The sequence below is a fragment of the Giraffa tippelskirchi genome, chromosome X (assembly GCF_054371585.1).
Source record: "Giraffa tippelskirchi isolate mGirTip1 chromosome X, T2T-mGirTip1v1.2.pri, whole genome shotgun sequence".
In the NCBI taxonomy this organism is placed as follows: Eukaryota; Metazoa; Chordata; class Mammalia; order Artiodactyla; family Giraffidae; genus Giraffa; species Giraffa tippelskirchi.
Genome location: NC_137289.1, coordinates 104,452,843 through 104,475,425, shown reverse-complemented (window position 1 = coordinate 104,475,425; position 22,583 = coordinate 104,452,843). Strand labels below are relative to the sequence as shown.

The 22,583-nt window shown below is 40.7% G+C and overlaps 1 protein-coding gene across 6 annotated transcripts in view; it reads right to left on the bottom strand.

The window, feature by feature from the left end:
* The window catches only part of ARHGEF9 (Cdc42 guanine nucleotide exchange factor 9), a 440,519-nt gene that overhangs the window by 137,508 nt on the left and 280,428 nt on the right, over positions 1–22,583 (bottom strand). For all 6 annotated transcript variants that reach the window (XM_081565580.1, XM_081565579.1, XM_081565581.1 and 3 more), the window contains 2 exons: positions 15,778–16,010; positions 10,272–10,401 (listed from right to left, as the gene is read on the bottom strand). In XM_081565580.1, the coding sequence (XP_081421706.1) occupies positions 10,272–10,401; positions 15,778–16,010 (363 nt within the window). The remainder of the gene's footprint in view (positions 1–10,271; positions 10,402–15,777; positions 16,011–22,583) is intronic.

The following is a 22,583-nucleotide window of genomic DNA, read 5'->3' as shown; positions in this document are numbered from 1 at the left end:
CACCAAGAGCCCCACCAAGACACTTAACTCTTAGCTAATTCTATTCCACAGTTTCCAAGGGCCTTTTATTTGTGGGAACTCTGATATGTAAGGATGTACGTCAGATGCCAAGCCAGATCTGGCCCTGTTCTTAAAGAGTTTACACCTCAACAGAGGAGTCTAATACAGGTATGCTCAGAACTTGTGGAATGCAAGGCAAACCATGGGGACAAAGAGCAGTGGCTCCATGATTCAGGAGAGTTAATATTACTGAGCACCTACAGGGGTCAGACATCATGCTACATACTTTCACTCTGTCTCTTCTGAGTATCACAATAGCCCTGGGAGGTAGATAGTCTTGCTATCATCTGTATAGTCTGAGGGACAAAGAGGTCAAGTGATCAGCCATGGTCACCCAGTTAATTAGCCAAAGATCCACAATCCAACCTTAAGTCTGCAACTCCAGAAAGTGTGCTCATTTTCACCAATACATTATATTGTCTCTAGGCCAAAAAGGCACTCAAGGGTCAGTCCCTTCCTCTCTCTTGGTCTCAGTTTTTCTAGCTGTTAAGTGAGGCATGTGAGGATGATCTCTAAGGTCCTAGTTCTGACACTCTAATGCTAAGATCTCAGCCTTGCACCAAAAAGTTTCAAGTCAAAGTTAGACATGGGGGCTCCTGCATTTTCCTGGAAATAATCAGAGGCAAACAACCTAGGCAAGGCAGTGGCGCAAAGAGAGGGGTAGCTAGAAATGGTATTCTTGAGCATATAACTTTTTTTTTTCAGTCAAAGAGATAGGAAGAAAAACAGGAGCTCTGTGGAAATATTTTCTAACAATACAACCTCAAAAAGAAAGCTCAGAGATACTAGTGTGACTCCAGACTACAGCCCAGGGACTCCCTGGAATTTTGGTAAACATTCCTCCTTGCTGGGCCTACATACTAACCTAGAACCTCTGGAGGCCCAGGACTAGGAAAAGAATCCCTGAGAGTGTGGGAGCCATGTGAGGTTTTAGTGTTGGAGGGATGGGAAGCTGAAAGTGGTACCACTCTTCCATGCCCCAACTTGAGGCAGGAGAGGAAGATGTATTAGAATCCATTTTAAATATGTATGAAGCTAAAGAAAGGTATAAAGGGGGCCAATGCCATACAAAGATGCCCAGGATGACTTTTAAAGACACAACTTGCTAAGCCTAAGATGATCAGACCAAGGGTACTGCTCATTACCATCTGGTCCACCCACTCTACCAGCGAGGAGTACCCCAATTCTATCAATTCTGTTCTAAGTACTTGCCATGAGTGCCACTTGGTATCATTCTACCAAGAAGGAAACTTGAATAAATAAACCTCTGTGCTCACCAAGCTGATTACTGTCAGGTAACTCTCATGCCACATACTCCTATTAATACTCATAACCCAATAAGGGATGTACTGTTCAGTTCACTTCAGTCGCGCAGTCATGCCTCTTTGCCATCCCATGGACTGCAGCACACCAGGCTTCCTTGTCCATCACCAAATACTGGAGCTTACGCAAACTCATGTCCATTGAGTTGGCAATGCCATCCAACAATCTCATCCACTGTCGTCCCCTTCTCCTTCTGCCTTCAATCTTTCTCAGCACCAGGGTCTTAACCAATGAGACAGTTCTTCACATCAGGTGGCCAAAGTATTGGAACTTCAGCTTCAGCATCAGTCCTTCCAGTGAATATTCAGGACTGATTTACTTTAGGATTGACTGGTTTGATTTCCTTGCAGTCCAAGGGACTCTCAAGAGTTTTCAACAACACAATACAAAAGCATTAATTTTTTGGTGCTCAGCTTTGTTCATGGTCCTATTCTCATATCCATACATGACTAGTGGAAAAACCATAGCTTTGACTAGGTGGACCTTTGCTGGCAAAGTAATGTCTCTGCTTTTTAATACACTGTCTAGGTTTGTCATAGCTTTTCTTCCAAGGAGCAAGCACCTTTTACTTTCATGGCTGTAGTTACCATCTGAACTGATCTTGGAGCCCCCCAAAATAAAGTTTGTCACTGTTTCCACTGTTGCCGCATCTATTTGCCATGAAGTGATGGGACCAGTTGCCATGATCTTAGTTTTCTGAATGCTGACTTTTAAGCCAGCTTTTTGACTCTCTTCTTTTACTTTCATCAAGAGGCCCTTTAGTTCCTCTTCACTTTCTGCCATAAGAGTGGTGTCATCTGCATATCTGAAGTTATTGATATTTCTGTCAGGAATCTTGATTCCACCTTGTGCTTCATCCAGCCTAGCATTTCTCATGATGTACTCTGCATATAAATTAAATAAGCAAGGTGACAATATATATCCTTGCCATACTCCTTTGCCAATTTGGAACCAGTTTGTTGTTCCATGTCCAGTTCTAACTGTTGCAGCTTGACTTGCATACAGATTTCCCAGGAGACAGGTAAGGTGGCCTGGTATTCCCATCACTTTAACAATGTTCCACAATTTACTGTGATCCACACAGTCAAAGGCTTTGGCATAGTCAATAAAGCAGAAATAGATGTTTTTCTGGAACTCTCTTGCTTATTCTATGATCCTATGGATTTGGCAATTTGATTTCTGGTTCCTCTGCCTTTTCTAAATCCAGCTTAAACATCTCAAAGTTCTCAGTTCATGTACTATTGAAGCCTGTCTTGGAGAATTTTGAGCATTACTTTCCTAGCGTGTGAGATGAGGGCAATTGTGCGGCAGTTTGAACATTCTTTGGCATTGCCTTTCTTTGGGATTGGAATGAAAACTGACCCGTGGCCACTGCTGAGTTTTCCAAATTTGCTGGCATATTGGGTGCAGTACTTAACAGCATCATCTTTTAGGACTTGTAATAGCTCAGCTGTAATTCCATCACCTCCACTAGCTTTGTTCGTAGTGATGCTTAAGGCCCACTTGACTTCACATTCCAGGATGTCTGGCTCTAGGTGAGTGATCATATCATCATGGTAATCTGGGTCATTAGGATCCTTTTTGGATAGTTCTTCTGTGTATTCTTGCCACCTCTTCTTAATATCTTCTGCTTCTCTTATGTTCATACCATTTCTGTCTTTTATTGTGCCCATCTTTGCATGAAATATTCTCTTGGTATCTCTATTTTTTCTGGAAGAGATCTCTAGTCTTTCCCATTGTATTGTTTTCCTCTATTTCTTTGCATTGATCACTGAGGAAGTCTTTCTTACCTCTCCTTGTTATTCTTTGGAACTCTACATTCAGATGGGTATATCTTTCCTTTTTTCTGTTTCCTTTCACGTCTCTTCTTTTCTCAGCTATTTGTAAGGCTTCTTCTGACAACCATTTTGACTTTTTGCATTTCCTTTACTTGGGGATGTTCTTGATCACTGCCTGCTGTACAATGTCATGAACTTCTACCCATAGTTCTTCAGGCACTCTATCAGATGTAATCCCTTGAATTTGTCACTTGCACTGTATAATCATAAGGGATTTGATTTAAGTCATACCTGAATGGTCTAGTGGTTTTCCCTACTGTCTTCAATTTAAATCTGAATTTGGCAACAAGGAGTTCATGATCTGAGCCACAGTCAGCTCCAAGTCTCGTTTTTGCTGACTGTATAGAGCTTCTCCATCTTTGGCTGGAACGAGTATAATCAATCTGATTTTGATATTGACCATTTGGTGATGCCCATGTGTAGAGTCTTCTCTTGTGTTGTACGAAGAGGGTGTTTGCTATGACCAGTGCATTCTTTTGGCAAAACTCTATTAGCCTTTGTCCTGCTTCATTTTGTACTCTAAGGACAAACTTGCCTGTTACTCCAGGTATCTCTTGACGTCCTAATTTTGCATTCCAGTCCCCTATGATGAAAAGGACATCTTTTTTTGATGTTAGTTTCAGAAGATCTTGTAGGTCATCATAGAACCATTCAACTTCAGCTTCTTCAACATTAGTGGTTGGGGCATAGACTTGGATTACTGTGATATTGAATGGTTTGCCTTGGAAACGAACAGAGATCATTCTATCATTTTTCAGATTGCACCCAAGTACGGAATTTTGGATTCTTTTGTTGACTCTGAGGGCTACTCCATTTCTTCTAAGGGATTCCTGCCTACAGTAGTAGATATAATGGTCATCTGAATTAAATTTGCCCATTCCAGTCCATTTTAGTTCACTGATTCCTAAAATGCCGATGTTCACTCTCGCTATCTCTTATTTGACCAGGTCCCATTTACCTTGATTCATGGATCTAACATTCCAGGTTCCCATGCAATATTATTCTTTACAGCATCAGACTTTACTTCCATCACCAGTCACAAACACAACTGGGCATTATTTTCGCTTTGGCTCTGTCTCTTCATTCTTTCTGGAGCTATTTCTCCACTCTTCTCCAGTAGCATATTGGGCAACTACCGACCTGGTGAGTTCATCTTTCAGTGTCATATCTTTTTGCCTTTTCATACTGCTCATGGGGTTCTCAAGGCAAGAATACTGAAGTGGTTTGCCATTCCCTTCTCCAGAAGACCACATTTTGTCAGAACTCTCCACCATATCCTGTCTGTCTTGGGTGGCCCTACACAACATTGCTCATTATTTCATTGAATCAGACAAGGCTGTGATCCATGTGATCAGTTTGGTTATATTTCTGTGATTGTGGTTTTCATTCTGTCTGCCCTCTGATGAATAAGGGAGGTACTGTTATTTACTCCCAAACCAATGTCAGAGAAATTAGAAGTAATATGCCCAAAGTGGAAGAATCTAGAACAGAGTCCCTCTAAATGGCATGCTTTAAACCATCAAATCACAGCAAAATAATGATCTGTTAATGGAACAGCCAGCTGCCTTGGAAGATTTCTAAGGTGGGAATGTCAAGTACTTGGGTTCTGGGGCCAGTGCTGCCACGAACTTACTTCCTTGGGAAGTAGCTTAATTACCATCAATCTGCTTCCTCATTTAGACAATATGGCTAATACAAAGGTTTCTGTTAGACCCACTTTACATGGCTGCTTGAGAGCATCAAATCAGTTTATGTAAGGGAGAGAGACCTTAGAGATTAGGGCTCTCTGCTTTGCCCCTCTGCCTCACTTGTACCACATAGTTCTTTGCCTTGACCTCTCGAGTGCAATCACTTCTTACCTCCTCTTCCCCTACATGCCTTCTGTTTTCTTCTATTCTTCCATGATTTTGCTCTTCCTAGGACATATTCGCCCTCATTGGCTAGGCAAGGCCACATCTCATTCATCTTGATATCTCAGTGTCTAGCACCTCATTCTAATTACAGGCTAATTATCTCATGTGGGGCTGTGCCCTGAGCACATCAAGGGAGAGAATGACAAGGGAAATGCTATCCTTCTCATAGCTTATTTTTGATTCTTCCTGCTTGCAGGAGGGCAGGGAAGTAACAAATACATTCAGCTCCACATTTGATCTAATGGTCCCAGGAGCGTGCTTCATCCAGTCACTGTAGCTTTTAAGTAGATGTTTTTGCTGCCTCCATCACATTGGGCTTTTGTGTTTCTTCTAAATTCTTTGGATTCAGAAGTCCAATGGTAAACTGGAACATGCTCTTGAGTATCGTACAACCAGGCAGTTGAGGGGAGAGGTGTTATGAACAGGTAATCCAAACTACACACAATCAAGTTCCTAAACACGAGATGCAAATTTGGGATCCTGGTAAAAATCTCCAGAAAAAAAAAAAAAAAGATAAAAAGAAGCTGTCAGGGATATGCTCCTTCTCCCTTCCCTTCAAGTGGATCTAATGCATGTGAAGGGTAGCAAAGCAACAGCTTAACCAAATATCAGCATCAGAGAAATTAGAAATAGAAATTTCCAAGAAATTGTAATTCTTGGGAACAGGTTCTTCTTCCTGCTGCTCCCCTAAGCTGTCCAAGGCACTTATTATTTAGAAGTATAGGTGATACTGATACTGACTTTTAGGAGCCCTAGAGGGTGAGGCAGAGCAGGGGGTACTCAAAGAATTCTAGGCCCCATAGGTTGACAGGGAGCAGGGATGGTAATGGGAGGTGGGCAAAAAGACCCAGAATGTTCATGGAATAAGTTAAGGGAGGGCCAGGTGTGGATATAATACAAGATCTCCTGCTCTCTAGCCAAATGTTCTGATTTATTGAGAATGCAACAATTGCTATGGCCTGTATACTACCAACTCTCCACCCTCTTTCCTGATTTCTCTTCAAGGGATATTAAGTTCTGAAGGTTCCTTCTATGACTCTTCTTTTTCATTTGACAAATTAAAGTTGAATTATTCTGTAGATGTTTTTAACAGCTACCTTGTTTTTTCAACCATCTGGAGGAGGCAAGGGAGTGGCAGAAAGAGAAAAGCACTGCTTCATTTTCTTGATGTGCAAGGCTTGTCCACAGTAACCCCCACCAAGCTGGCAGAGCTTCTCTCTGCATGTTCATCTGCTTGGACAGGTGGAATATACAACAAAGGGAACCAGTGAGCTTGGGCCACCAAAGCCAAGAGCCAACCAGCCATGGAACAGATATATCCTGTTGCTTTCTGGGGGAGGCCCCAGCACTCATCCACCTTTAGCCTTACTGGGATTTGGACCACTCCCCCCTCAAGACAGTTTTACTCTCTTTCTTAGATATGGACACTTTACTGCAGAAACAAGTTCCTGTAATATCATAAAAGACAGCAACCGGGCTGTAAGAAGCAGAAGGCTACAAGAGCATGTGGTGCAGCAGTGAAAAGAGTACCCTCTTAATTGAATTATTCAAAATGGAAGCATTTAAACACTTTTGAATTTACATCTATCTTTTGTGTTTACTTTTTAAAACAAAGTGCTTGTATTTGTATCTCCAAAAAAAAAAAAAAAAGAATTTGGAGACTAGATTCAAGTTTTAGTTTTGTCATTGACTTGATATTTGGCCTTGCTGAGGAATAGGCTTCTCAGACTTTCACCATCATTACAAGGTGTGCATGTGTGCACATATGTATGTGCACACACATGTGCATAAGCATGACCAGGGTTGTTGCTCAGGGAATTCACTAAGAGCCCTAGTGACACTGACATTCTAGAAGTGTTTAAGACTAGATATGGTACACTTGATTGAAACTTTGGGCCTGGCTTCTGAAATGTACCCAACAGGCTTTGCTAAAGAAAAGCCTTCCTAGAGGGCAACCTCTCTGTAGCTAGTAAGTTCCACAGTGACCACAGAGTCTGAAAAGTTAACCACAAAGAATTTTTCTTCTAACCAACTTAGATAAAGAAGGGCTTTGTCAAGCAGGGTTGTGTGGGCTTAGATAAGATTAGAGGACAAATCAATCATGCTTACAAAAGAGGGAGAGAGTTACTGCCTCCTATCAATCCTACTTCAGACTTGCCTTTTTGTTTCTCACTCCCCCTCCCCACCTATAGACATAAAAATATAAAATTCTTTCTGAGATGCTGGATCTCTAAATTATAGTTCAGTGCTTTCAAGTTGGGTGTGACTGAAGCTCCCTGAGCAGGGCAAAGAATTTCAAGGTATTCTTGGTCTTGCATGACCCCAGATGCAGGGACTGGAGGCTCAGAGCACATGGAGGAATTAGAAAGTCTTCCAAGTATTGGAAAGGGGAAAAATGTTCCATGGGATAGAAAGTCAATTGCTGCTGGGAAACTTGTATTACAGAGAATCCCATCAAGGATAGAGAAAAAGAGGCCTGCTAGCCAGCTACAGTTTCAGAGTACCTGAGACTTTATGGGCTTGATAGAGGTCATTTGATCAGGCAACTAGCCAAAGCAAACCAGACCCAAGGGAAAGAGAATCTGTGATTTTCTAATAAGTCTGTGCCAGTGCTAGCTTCTTATGAGCAAGAAGGTCTCTTTAGAAGTTTCCTTCCTTTCCCTGCATCTCAAAGAATCACTGCTGTTTTCTATCCTATATGGGGACACTATCCTTCAAATAAGACTAAAAAATATGCCTGCTGCTCAGAACTGTGGACATTTCCAGCCATTTACATTAAAGAGGAATAGAGGTTGCAGAACAAAGGAAAGATGATTTTTTTCTGGATCTTGGTTAAGTAACTGTAAGGCTGATATTTAATCCCCTCAGAATGTGCTAAACTATATGAGAAGTTAGAGGAATACTACCTCTCAAATTATAGGAAATTATACCTGTGTGGAGGCCAGTGGAATGGGGAGCTGACTCAACTTTTACACTATGACCACGAGGCTTAAGATTGCCTCTTCCTCCATGGTAGCATGTCCAGCTTATTCCATCTTGGTTATATTAGTATGAACTGTCATATTTTATAACTTGGGCCTGAGAGATAATATGAAATGTCATTACTCCTGGTTCTCCTGATGGGCACAAGAGACAAACAATAAATACTGTACTTAACATATAGGTACCTGTGAGGTATTAAAACTCACAGCACTGTTTCTACTGAACAGACACCTCAGGAACTTCAAAGGAACCATGGCATTAGAGGCAAAAGCTCTGTTTAGTTGTTAGGCTGTGTATATCCTCTTCAAGTGAACATTTCAGATTACAAGGCTTTAGTGACTTCACTGAAGGCTTTCTGAGTTCAGAGAAGTCATGATTGTTTCTAATAGAATTAAGACTCAGGGATTGGCAAATCAAAACCACAATGAGGTATCATTTCACACCAGTCAGAATGGCTGCTATCCAAAAGTCTACAAGCAATAAATGCTGGAGAGGGTGTGGAGAAAAGGGAACCCTCTTACACTGTTGGTGGGAATGCAAACTAGTACAGCCACTATGGAGAACAGTGTGGAGATTCCTTAAAAAACTGGGAATAGAACTGCCATATGACCCAGCAATCCCACTGCTGGGCATATACACCGAGGAAACCAGAATTGAAAGAGACGCGTGTACCCCAATGTTCATCGCAGCACTGTTTACAATAGCCAGGACATGGAAGCAACCTAGATGTCCATCAGCAGACGAATGGATAAGGAAGCTGTGGTACATATACACAATGGAATATTACTCAGCCATTAAAAAAAATACATTTGAATCGGTTCTACTGAGATGGATGAAACTGGAGCCCATTATACAGAGTGAAGTAAGCCAGAAAGAAAAACAACAATACAGTATACTAATGCATATATATGGAATTTGAAAGATGGTAACGATAACCCTATATGCGAGACAGAATAAGAGACACAGATGCATGGAACAATTTTATGGACTCTGAGGGAGAAGGTGAGGGTGGGACGTTCTGGGAGAATAGCATTGAAACATGTATATTATCATATGTGAAACAGAACACCATTCCATGTTCGATGCATGAGACAAGGGCTCAGGGCCGGGGCAATGGGATGATCCAGAAGGATGGGATGGGGAGGGAGGTGGGTGGGGGGTCCAGGAGGGGGAACACATGTAAACCCATGGCTGATTCATCTCAATGTATGGCAAAAACTATTGCAATGTTGTGAAGTGATTGGCCCCCAACTAAAATAAATAAATTTATTAAAAAAAAAAATAAATAAAAGAATCACAAAAAAAAAAAAAAAAGACTCAGGGATTATTTTTATGATCAGATGATTAAAAAACAGAAGGTGGTCTATCACTTGGGCAGGGATGATGATCGTGACCTCAAGTGTGCAGGCTTAAGGGCGAGGGTGGGATGATATGGGAGAATGACATTGAAGCATGTAAATTATCATATGTGAAATGAATCGCCAGTCCAGGTTCAATGCATGATACAGGGTGCTTGGGACTGGTGCACCGGGATGACCTGGAGGGATGGGATGGAGAGGGAGGTGGGAGGGGGGTTCTGGAAGGGGAACACATGTACACCCATGGTGGATTCATGTCAATGTATGGCAAAACAAAAACAATATTGTAAAGTTAAAAAATAGATAAATAAACTAATTTAAAATAAAAAAAAGAAAAAAAAAACTAGTAGATATGTCAAGGTGAGGTGATCCCTGACAAGAGGAAAAGAAGTATGTTGGCTGGCCTGCATCAGAGAACCACCCTTGCATTCTGGGTCTGGGAATGGATTTGTACATACTACAACTTATCCAAGTGTTTATCTGGTGGTGATAAAATTCCAGGACTTGAAATAGCTTTGAAAGGTTACTGAGTCAACCCAGTTCTTTCTTAGTAATACCCAAAGAAATGAATCTTTCCTGTCCTAGTGAGGTATTGCTACAGACTTTTCTCCAAATTTCTTAGAAAGCTATATAAGTACACAACACCTCTCATTAGCAGTGAGTTTTGCATTGGCTCTAATCTAAATCCTTTCTCCTGCTTTTCAAATATAATTACTTTGTTCATCTTTGGCTAAAATGTGAGGTTCTGGCTAAGGTATTTGAACTCTCCAGTGTCCCTGCTGGTGAAAGTATCCTACCTCCCAGTCTAGAACAGAGGCTTGCCACTGTGCAATCTTGTCAATATTCTCCAAGCGACGCTTGCGTTCATTGATCTGCTGAGTCACATTTCTCATGACAGCCAGAGCAGCTGCCACATACCTATAGTCACTGTGAAGACACAAAATTACAAGTTGGATGAGTTAATGTGCCATAGAACCAATGTGCTGGGTGTCAACCCTAACGTCCATTCTCCTGTTCCTACTTAGCAACAGAGCCCTGATTTTCAGATGGAAACCATGCCATGTGGAGTAAAGGAGTACATTTCCAAGAGGTGATTTATGTGATCTAGTTCTGTTAAGTGCTATATAGATAGAAATGTTGGGCAGAACTTTTGAGAAATCTCCTTTAAGAAAGACAGCAGGCCTTCTTTGGTCCTTACTTCATCCTGATGCTTAGAATTTAGATGTGAAGGCTGAAGTTCTACCAGCCATCTTGGACCATAAGGACAAGCTCCATATTCTTAAGGACAGGATAAGAGAAAACTGGAAAGAGTCTCTGATAATCATGGAGAAAACAAGGCAGCCATAGGCTGCCTACCTGCAGACATTTTTTTTCACATTAATGAGAAATAGACTCATCTTTTTTATGTCATTATTTTTGTACTCTATTTGATACAATCAGCCAAGGATAAAGAAGGGAGCTTTACACATGGCATAGTCCAGACAACTTTACCATCTGTTCTAGCACCTATTTCTAGGGAACTCTGCCCAAAGTAACTATAAAATAACATCCAAACCCTTCCCCCACAGAGATAGACTCCTTGGACACAAACCATACTTTAGTCACTGACAAGTGGTGTGGCCTTTGACAAGTCACATTTACCTTCTCGGTGACTCAGATTTTTTATCTATAAAATGGGGGAGAATTATAGTAGAATTTGTTGAAGTTTTATTAATTCATGACAACTGTTTTACCCTTGGCTTATAGCAAATGTTAGCAGTATTATTAATACAAAGGAAACATTTCTCTAGCATAGATGTTATATGGGTTGTCTCTCAAAACCTCCAACTCAGAAGTGTAATCCTAATCCCATTTTCCTGGGACTTTAGATGGCCCACTTGTTGAAAGTTATATCACCCTGCCAAGTTTTCTCTGCTTGTCTGCTCTAATTTCCAATCAAATAGCTCCTGTGAAAAGCATATTGAAAGTGAAATCCCAGATATTTGGTGGAATTACTATAAACTGAGAAGGCAGGAGGATGAGTTGTGGTTCAGTCTTAACTAACTTTTCCTTAGAGAAGCTGAACATGCTTTGTGGTCACTAACCTGCTCACTGTCCCAGCACCAACTGGAAAGAAGAGAAGAGAAAGAGAAGAGCATAGCAACTGTCTTTTTCTTTCCTAATATATTGAGCTGTGGGGTGGTAGATCAAACATAAGCACAAGAGAAAGGGAGTTGTAACTGCCAGGGCAGATGCCTCCTCTTATCTGGCTTCCCTGGCTCCAGTTTTTTCTCTGCATACCTGCCAGACTATAGTCTTCAAATATTACTACATCTTATCACCCCTGGTAACAAGATATTCACTACATATCCTAAGCAGTCCATTCTGTCTTAAAACAACTCTGTTAACATGCGCATGCGCGTGCACACACACGTGCGCGCGCACGCACACACACAAACACACACCAAAAACTCTTTTTTATTCTGAGCCTAATGAATGTTAGCTATTACCAGTTTTTCTTATGGATCTCGCTTCTGACTCATACTGAACTTACAATTAACCAACACTTCTTAAATTTCTTTAAAATATGCTTTCTAGAAGCTGTGTTTCTCTTAGTTGGTCCTTGAATTGTTGACTTCTTAGACCCAACCACAAAATATTATATTTGTTTCTATTGCATTACAACCTTTTACAATTATTTGCTCCAATCTATAGGGGAATTACTGTGCTCTGTAAAACTGTCAAAGTTTTGCCCTGGCAAGACTATCTTAGCCTGCCATTTAGAAGCAGGGTAGGGTAATGACAGAAGGGGTAGCTGCAGTGTAAAAGCTGCTGACATAAATAAGCACCCCATTATTTAGACTCGTGTTATTCCACTCTCTGATTTAAGAGCATCAGGAAAATGCCTTAAGCCACTTTCTGGGAGGTAAAGCATAGAGTTACACTGTATATATGGTAGCCACTAGCCACATTTAATTAAAATTAAATAAAATTTTAAATTTTAATTATTAAAATTAACTTAAATTAAATTATTGCACCAGCTACATTTCTCAGTTCTCAATATCCATATGCCAACAGTGTCTACTATATTAAACCTCACAGATACACAATGTTTACATCACTGTGCAAAGTCTTATTGGACAGTACTGGTATGAGAATGGTCTACCTGACCCCATGTACTACTCAGCCATGAATTTATCACTGCCACTGTGCCATACTGTCAATTAATAAATAGCTATGGTCTAGCCTGAACCCTGCTCAGAGCCCTCAGGCTTCCAGAGGGGGTCTGAGTCCAGCACCCTAGTGAGGAAACTGACTGAACCAAGATTGTCTTGCTCTAGACAGGTCAGCTAACCTCCCTCTTGCACAGAGCCTTCCTTCTTGTCAGCTTAAGCAAGGTTGGGTAGGGGGTGAAGACATGTCACCCTTCTGTAAACAAAGGTGGTATTATTCTCCACTTATCACTCTCTATCCATCTAATCTTCTCCCTCATAAACTACTCTGCCTGACTGCATTTCAGACTTACCTAACTGAATACCTATCTTACTAAGCCTTCAAGCCGGTAGTAGCCTCTAATTGCCTTCAAATCCAAGCTACTCTGACATGCAGTGCCAGAGCTATCACCTTGATACAGCTTCCTGAGGCTGGAAAGAAGGAACTGTCCATGTTCTGGGGATAGTTCTAGGTTCAGTGGGGACAGGGATTGATGTAGCCTGCCACTGCCTGAATCATTCTCTCAGCACTCTAGTGCCTGGGGCTGGAAGAGGAGGAGACCAGAGACAAAGGGGGCAAAAAGGCCTTGAGGCAGGGATTCCACTCACAAGGTGAAGGAGTATAGGAATGGCGTATCCCAGGGAGATATTCTATCTTATTGGCTCCCACTAAACCCAAAAAGGCCTTAGGATTGCTTTGGCCTAAAAGACTAACATAGTTTTTAGCTGTGCTTTAAAAATGGCATTTGGAGGACTTTTAAAAGCACCTATGCAAATACATAATTTACATAATTAATATCATCAGTCCATAAGTTTGATTTTTAGAGCCTCCTGCTAGGTAGGTTCCATGGAACAGATACTCAGGAGGAGGCAGGAAATGAGCTGTGATATAAAAACATGTGAGAATCACTCTTTGAATATACTGATTTTAGAACCATTGGTCTGAAAACTGCTCCACTGAGATTTCGGTACAATAGTGGCTGTTTCTGGTCACTTAGCACCTTGAAATATACCTGTGGAGGCCATTTAAATTCATCACATCATGAGAGGGCAGAGCTAGAAAAGGCCTTCCAGACTGTGGAGTATAATGGCTCACAAATCTTCCTGGGCACTTGGAGGACTCTGTAAAAAGCTAGGCTCCCAGACCACTGTCCATACTTTGTGTCCCTGCTATGCCACAGACTTCCTCTTTGTCATTTTCTCTCTCTGGGACTCAGTCTCTCCAGGCATAGAATGAGGAAGTCTGACTAGAAGAACTTCCTTTAAGGCCCTTCCCATTTTAGGGCCATAAATGTTTTTCATTTTTTATTTTTAATTTAGTGGGGGGTTCTTCAGTATCCTATTAGCTCTCACAAGTCTTCTCTTTCGAAAAGTTGGGACTCGGTTTTGGTAATGGGCTATATTAAATCTTTTCAGTGAGATTTAGTCACCTCCAAGTTTCATGTCTGAGTACTCCCATCCCCCAGCTAGTAGACAGAATCAGGGAGAAGAGAACACAGAGTCTTCCTTTGCAAAGTCTTTCTATACCTACTTCACTCACAGCCAATGGATCAAGGAAGGCAGAGCTATCACTGGTGGTGTTACTTACACAAAGGGAGAGTCCACTGCTGCCACATTTGGTTTCAAATCTGGGGCTTCGGAAACACTGGAGCACATGACCCATGATTTGCTAAAGAAACAACATCAACTTAAAAATGAACCTAGAGATTGACCTAGAAGCTTGACATAAATCCAGCTGACCCACACACATGGCCTTATGCAACTAAGTCTGGAAGTCAGCTCCAAGGAAACTAGGCAACAGAGTTAAATGAAAGTAAGAAATGAGCCTGATGAGAAGGAGACAAAAACTAAGAGAAATTGGGCAAAGGCCTTCTTTATTCTTGGAGTGCTCAATCAGGAGGAGAGGTGAAAGCTGGGCCAACAAACCTAAGGTCAGAGATTTAATATCAATCAAAAGCATGCTATAAATAGCCTGGGGGTTCTAGGTCATGAAGTAAAGGATATGCAAAACTAGGGGATGGTTTACTGTATGCCACTCCCATTGCTGGAGATGGCTCCCAGTAAGGTGGTTTAGTCCCTCAGTCATGTCTGACTCTGTGACTGCCAAGCTTCTCTGATCATGGGATTTCCTAGGCAAGAATACTAGAGTGGGTTGCCATTTCCTTCTCCAGGGAATCTTCCTGACCCAGGGATGGAACCTGCATCTCCTGCTTAGCAGGCAGATCCTTTACCACTGATCCATCTGGAAAGCCCAACTTCCAGTATATATCTTACTAATAGGGGCTTAGAAGTACTATTTCCATTCAGAGAGATAAATAAAGCTCTTTCATCCTTTTGGGGTTTTCTTGAAAATACTGAAAAACTTTAAAAATACTTCAGGGGAATTATCAAGTCTATTTCCCCCTAGTTATGCTATGGATCTAAGGAGAAAGTACAGTTCGGATGAGGCAGAAGAGGGAGGAAAAGGCTAAAGAAGTCCAGGAATGTAGCCTTTCAGAAGAATTCTAAGGTCAGTACAAGCTGAGTAGTCTGTTACCAGGATATTTGACTCTATCAAGGAGAGAAGAATAAAAAGTTGGTTCCCTTGGCTAATTTCCCAAGGTGGGAGAGTGATAAAGAATCTACCTGCCAGTGCAGGAGACACAGGGGATGCAGGCTCGCTTCCTGGGTTGGCAACATCCTGTGGAGAAGGAAATGACAACCCACTCCAGTATTCCTGCCTGGAAAATCCCATGGACAGAGGTACCTGGTGGGCTACAGTCCATGGGGTTGCAAAGAGTTGGACATGACTGAGCAGCCAAACACCTTTGCTTGGCTTAATTAAGGACTAAGGACCAGGCTATAAGCTTCCTGAAGACAGTGTCTTAAGTTGTACAATAATGATGCACACTGATTTTGTGTATATATTTATTTACAAGTTTATAAACAACTCTTATAAACACCACCTCACTTTATATACACAAGAGTCTTGAGAAGTAAGCAAGAATATATCATCATCCCATTGTACATATAAGCTAACAGCTCAGAAAAGGCAAAAGAACATATATTGTCAATAAGGACTAACATGTAGTGGAGGTTCTCTCCTTCACTACTGCCTCCCTCAATCCCTTACCTGTGGTCCTGGGCGGTATACTTGAGGAGCTCAGCCAACTGTAAGGGATACTTGCAGATCTTCTGTACTGGCGTCAAAAGGAAACCATCAATAGCAATGTCGATCATTTGCTGCAAGAGGCGACAGGCCTCAAAAAAGTGTTGGTAGCGGCTGTCCTTCATCAGTTTGGAGAGCTCCATACAGGCGTCCAGGTGATTGTTACAGTACTCAGAGTATATCCAGAATCCATCTTGCTGTGAGCAGAGGAAAGACGGAGAGAAAAGGAAATGCTACTGAGGACTCCAAAAGAAGTTCTGGAGATATGGAATGACAAACCGTCTTCTTATGTAGAAATATAAAAATGATAACAATATTAGTCTTTTCTAAACTGATTCATAATTTAATAACAAATTATTTGGGAATTAGACAAACTGATTGCAAAAATTCATATATAAAAATAAATAAGTAGGAATAGCAAGTAAATTCTATAAAAAAAGGTTAATGAGAGGAGACTGAACCTGAAAATAGTAAAACACAATATCTCAATAAAATTAGGGCATTGGATCATAGAGGTAGGTCAGAGGTCTATTTCTTTTAGTGGCAGACTAAATAGTTTTAGATGAAACTTAACTCCTAAGAAAAGCTAGAAAATCTGGAAAAACATAATAAATTTCTGTTTGAATGAATCACATCATCCAGAATTTCAAATTGTTTCCAAAGAATATTCTGTAGGAAATATACCATGGAATTTTCAGGAGTAAAGAGGAGTGATGGACACAAGTTAAACACAAATGGCTGAGGAAAACAATATCTGTTTGTGTGTGTGTACATGTAAAGAAGGGAAGAGGAGAAGGTAAAGGGAGTATATTCAAATAATATACCAAAATCAGAGGAATGTTAACGTTAGATGAATCTGGGTAAATGGCATCTTTCATTTTATTGCACTTCACTTTATTGCACTTCACTGATATCATGTTTTTCACAAATTGAAGGTTTGGGAGAAAGACTTGGTTGAGCAACTCTATTGGCATCATTTTTCCAATAGCATTTGTTCACTTCATGCCTCTGTGCCACATTTTGGTATTTCTTGCAATGTTTCAAACTTCTCCACTATTACTATATTTGTTATGGTGATCTATGATCAGTGATATTTTATGTTAACATTGTAATTGTTTGTGGATGCTACAAATCTATATAACAAGGTGAATGCTATACATAAGTGTTGTGTGTTCTGACTACTCCACTGTTCCCCTATCTCTCTCTTCCCTGCCCTCACTATTCCCTAAGACACAACAATAATGAAGTCAAGTCAATTTATAATTCTACAATGATCTCTAGTATTCAAGTGAGAGGAAGCGTCATATGTCTCTCACTTTAAATCAAAAGCTAGAAATAATTAAACTTAGGAAGGAAGGTACATCAAAAGCTGAGACAGGCTGAAAGCTATTACTCTTGCACCAAATAGTTAGCCAAGTTGTGAATGCAAGGGAAACATTCTTGAAGGAAATTAAAGGTGCTACTTCAGTGAACACACAAATGATAAGAAAGTGAAAACAACCTTATTGCTGATATGGAGAAAGGTTGAATGGTCTGGATAGATCAAATCAGCCTAACCCAGAGCAAGACTCTAACTCTCTTCAATTCTGCAAAGGCTGAAAGAGATGTGAAAGCTGTAAAGAAAAGAGTGAAGCTGAGAGAACAAGATGGTGGTGGAGTAGGTGGACATGGAGTACATCTCTCTCCACAGATATATCAGGAATACACCTTCAGACACAGAAGTGAATCTAGAACACCAGCTGAGAGCGGACAGGAGTACCTAACCAGTGGAAAAGAATATATAGAATCATGCAAAACTCGGTAGAACGAAGAAACTAGGGGGAAAAACAGGAGTATTAGTAGGACTGGACCTAACCTCAGCAGTTGGGGGAACTGAAGCAGGGGTCTGATCCCCATAGTGGGGCAATTGTCTGAGTCACAGGAGAAACAATTTAAGGCTGAGAGTGAAACAGCTGATCTGTGGCAGCCTAAATGGGATGAGAATCAGACAGTCCTTGCAGCCATACACACCCTGGACAGGGATGCAGGTCCCCTGGAAGGTGTAGCAGCTGGGAGCTGGAGTTTAGGGATTCTGGGGCAATCCCAGTGCGAGGGCTGCTGTTGACTGCAGAGAGACGCATTGAGGGGATATGAGGGAGGAGATCATGGGGGGAAATGCCTATGGAGGAAAGTCGGAAAGCCAGGCAGCCATGGAAGCAAGGTGATACTCCTGAGTCATGCATAGGGGGTGGAGCCATCACCATAGCCTCTCTCTCCCCACACGCCAGCATCGCCAGCTGAACAATAGAGAGGGGTGGCCCATCAAATGCCTCACACACTGAACTACAGAGTAGGACCCCACCCAGGGTGCCCCTTTAAGTGACTTATGTGCCAATCTACAGAGTAAACCCCAGTCACGGGGGCTCCTCTATGTGCCTGACCCGCTGAACAACAGAGAAGGACCCCAGGCAAGGGATCCCTCTAAATGCCTGAATGGGAGAAAGACTGGCCGAAGAGGCCTTTTGATCGCCAGCTACAAGAGGCTTGAAAAAAGACTGATAGGGCCATAACTCCTGCTGTGGAGGTAGTTTGTGTCCCTGAACACTTGGCGCTGCCAGGGTCCCTGCAAGCCAAGCAGCTGCACCATCTTCACAGTCAACTCTCACTGGGGCAGAGCTGCCACAGACAAAAAAAAAAAAAAAAAGAAAAAAGTCTTGGGTTTGTGCACACACGGTCGCTTCGGTCCTGTCCAACTCTTTGCGACCCTGTAGACTGTGGCATGCCAGGCTTCTCTGTCAGAGAGGGGGTTCTCCAGGCAAGAACACTGGAGCGTATTGGCCAATACTGGTTGCCATATCCTTCTAGAACACTATATTTCCTGCTGCTCTAGCCGCCAATCCCCCTGAGTAACTGGTGCTGCCAGAACCCCTGTGACCCAAGCAGCTGCACCACTTCCACACCTGGCCCTCACAGGGGCAAACCCAAGCCCTCCAGGGCAGCCTCAGGAGCTAAAGCCCAGTGGACGATACACGTGTAGAGGTGGAAATAAAACCACAATTGAAACCCAGGGGCAGTGTGGCTAAGGAAGAAGACCCAAAATCTTCCCAATAGCTGTACAAGCTGCAGATTAAATCCACACGATAAAATAAGCAGACTCTGTGTCTATGGAATATATAAAAGGACATGGAGAGCTCCCACAAAAGAAAATACACTAGCTCTGATAGCTGTTGACATTGGAGTAAAGACCACACAAGAATAGGACCAGATTAGAATCTGAGCAGCCCCCACAGCAGGTCCAGAGATCAGTACAGTATTGGAGGGCATCCTAGAGAGGTAAGGTGGACTGTGATTCCCAGCGCAGGAAAGAACTCTGACAGCAAAGACTCAAGAAAATCATTTATTATTCTTATTTTTTGACTTGTTCTGTAGATTCTTTTGGATTTTTTCTTTTTCTTTTTTCTCCCCTCTGTTGCAGTTGTCAATTTTATTGGCACTACAAAATCCAATTAAGCTTTGGAGTTTTTTGTTTTTGTTTTTCTATTTCCTCAGTCACATTTTTTATTGTTGTCCTAAAACTCTGCCTCTACATTGGGCGTTTGCAGTTCTGTGGAGTTTTCCTCTCTTTTTTTCCTTTTCTCTTTTTTTATTTTAATTTTTTAAAACTATTATTATTTTTCTACATTTATTCCTTTGCTTTTCCTACTGTTCTTTTCCCCTTGCAGTTAATCTTTAATGTATATAAATCTTCTTTATCTACCTCTGTTTAACTTTGCATATCTCTTATTTCTTTCTCTCCTTTCCTTTCAACGTATGTGTTAGTTTTATTTTCATTGCTTTATTCCCCAATTGGCACCTTGTTTTAGTTTTGTTTTCCAGTTTCTGCTTTAATTAGCTTTGTTCTGGTAGATACAATTTTTGGTTTCCTTTGTTCACTGGGTCAATCTATTGTAGTCAATTTTTGTTGGACTCTTTTGATTTTGCTTATGGGTGTATATGTATATGTGTATATTTAGTCACACTTTCTATTGTTGTTATAAACCTCTGCCTCTACATTGGGCTTTTGCAGTTCTGTGGAGTATTCCTTTTTTACCTCTTTTTTTCTTTCTTCTTCCATTTTTTTCTCATTTCTATTTTTATAATTTTAACTTTTTAAACCTATTATATTCTTTCTAAATTTATTCTTTCGTTTGCCTTTCCTACTGTTCTTTTCCCCTTGCAGATAATCTCTAATGTATTAAATCTTCTTCATCTACCTCTATTTAACTTTGCATATCTATTCTTTCTTTCTTTTTTAAAATTAATTTATTTATTTTAATTGGAGGCTAATTACTTTACAATATTGTAGTGGTTTTTTCCATACATTGAGAAGAATCAGCCATGAGTGTACATGTGTTCCCTATCCTGAACCCCCCTCTCACGTCCCTCCCCTTCTCATCCCTCAGGGTCATCCCAGTGCACCAGCCCTGAGCACCCTGTCTCATGCATCGAACCTGGACTGGCGATCTATTTCACATATGATAATATACATGTTTCAATGCTATTATCTCAAATAATTCCACCCTCGACTTCTCCCACAGAGTCCAAAAGACTGTTCTATACATCTGTGTCTCTTTTGCTGTCTCACATATAGGGTCATTGTTACCATCTTTCTAAATTCTATATATGTGCATTAATATAATGTATAGGTGTTTTCTTTCTGATTTACTCCACCCTGCATATAGGCTCCAGTTTCATCCACCTCATTAGAACTGGTCCAAATGCATTCTTTTTAATGGCTGAGTAATATTCCATGTGTATATGTACCACTGCTTTCTTATCTATTCGTCTGCCAATGGACATCTAGGTTGCTTCCATGTCCTGGCTATTGTAAACAGTGCTGTGATGAACATTGGGGTACATGTGTCTCTTTCAATTCTGGTTTCATTGGTGTGTGTGCCCAGCAGTGGGATTGTTGGTCCATATGGCAGTTCTATTTCCAGTTTTTTAAGGAATCTCCACGCTGTCCTCCATAGTGACTGTACTAGTTTGCATTCCCACCAACAGTGTAATAGGGTTCCCTTTTCTCCACACCCTCTCCAGAATTTATGTTTGTAGACTTTTTGATAGCAGCCATTCTGACGGGCGTGAGATGGTACCTCACTGTGGTTTTGATTTGCATTTCTCTGATAATGAGTGATGTTGAGCATCTTTTCATGTGTTTGTTAGCCATCTGTATGTCTTCTTTGGAGAAATGTCTATTTAGTTCTTTGGCCCTTTTTTTGATTGGGTCGTTTATTTCTCTGGAATTGAGCTGCATGAGCTGCTTGTATATTTTTTAGATTAATTCTTTGTCAGTTGCTTTAATGCTATTATTTTCTCCCATTCTGAAGGCTCTCTTTTCATCTTCCTTACAGTTTCCTTCGTTATGCATAAGCTTTTGAATTTAACTAGGTCCCATTTGTTTTTTGCGTTTATTTCCAATACTCTGGGAGGTGGGTTATAGAGGATCCTGCTGCAATATATGTCAGAGAGTGTTTTGCCTATGTTTTCCTCTAGGAGTTTTATAGTTTCTGGTCTTACATTGAGGTCTTTAATCCATTTTGAGTTTATTTTTGTGTATGGTGTTAGAAAGCATTCTACTTTCATTCTTTTACAAGTGGTTGACCAGTTTTCCCAGCAGCACTTGTTAAAGAGATTGTCTTTCCTCCATTGTATATTCTTGCCTCCTTTGTCAAAGATAAGGTGTCCATAGGTGTGTGGATTTATCTCTGGGCTTTCTATTTTGTACCATTGATTTATATTTCTGTCTTTGTGCCAGTACCAAACTGTCATGATGACAGTACCTTTGTGTATAGTCTGAAGTCAGGCAGGTTGATTCCTCCAGGTTCCATTCTTCTTTCTCAAAATTGCTTTGGCTATTCAAGGTTTTTTGTATTTCCATACAAATTGTGAAATGATTTGTTCTAGTCCCCTGAAAAGTATCATTGGTAGCTTGATATGCATTTCATCGAATGTATAGATTGCTTTGATTAGTATACTCATTTTCACTATATTGATTTTTCCGATCCATAAACATGGTATATTTCTCCAACTATTTGTATCATCTTTGATTTATTTCATCCGTGTTTTATAGTTTTCTATATATAGGTCATTTGTTTCTTTAGGTAGGTTTATTCCTACGTATTTTATTATTTTTGTTGCAATGGTGAATGGAATTGTTTCTTTAATTTCTCTTTGTCTTTTCTCATTGTTAGTTATAGGAATGGTAGGGATTTCTGTGTGTTAATTTTATATTCTGCAACTTTACTATATTCATTGATTGGCTCTACTAATTTTCTGGTAGCCTCTTTAGGGCTTTCTATGTAGAGGATCATGTCATCTGCAAACAGTAAGAATTTTACTTCTTTTCCAATCTGGATTCCTTTTATTCCTTTTTCTTCTCTAATTTCTGTGGCTAAAATTTCCAAATTTTATGGTGAATAGTAGTGGTGAGACTGGGCACCCTTGTCTTGTTCCTGAGTTTAGGGGAAATGCTTTCAATTTTTCACCATTGAGGATAATGTTTGCTGTGGGTTTATCATATATGGCTTTTATTACGTTGAGGTATGTTCCTTCTATGCCTGCTTTCTGGAGGGTTTTTTATCATAAATGGATGTTGAATTTTGTCAAAGGCTTTCTCTGCATCTATTGAGATAATCATGGTTTTTATCTTTCAATTTGTTAAAGTGGTATATGCCATTGATTGCTTTGCAGATATTAAGGAATTCTTGCATCCCTGGGATAAAGCCCACTTGGTCATGATATATGATCTT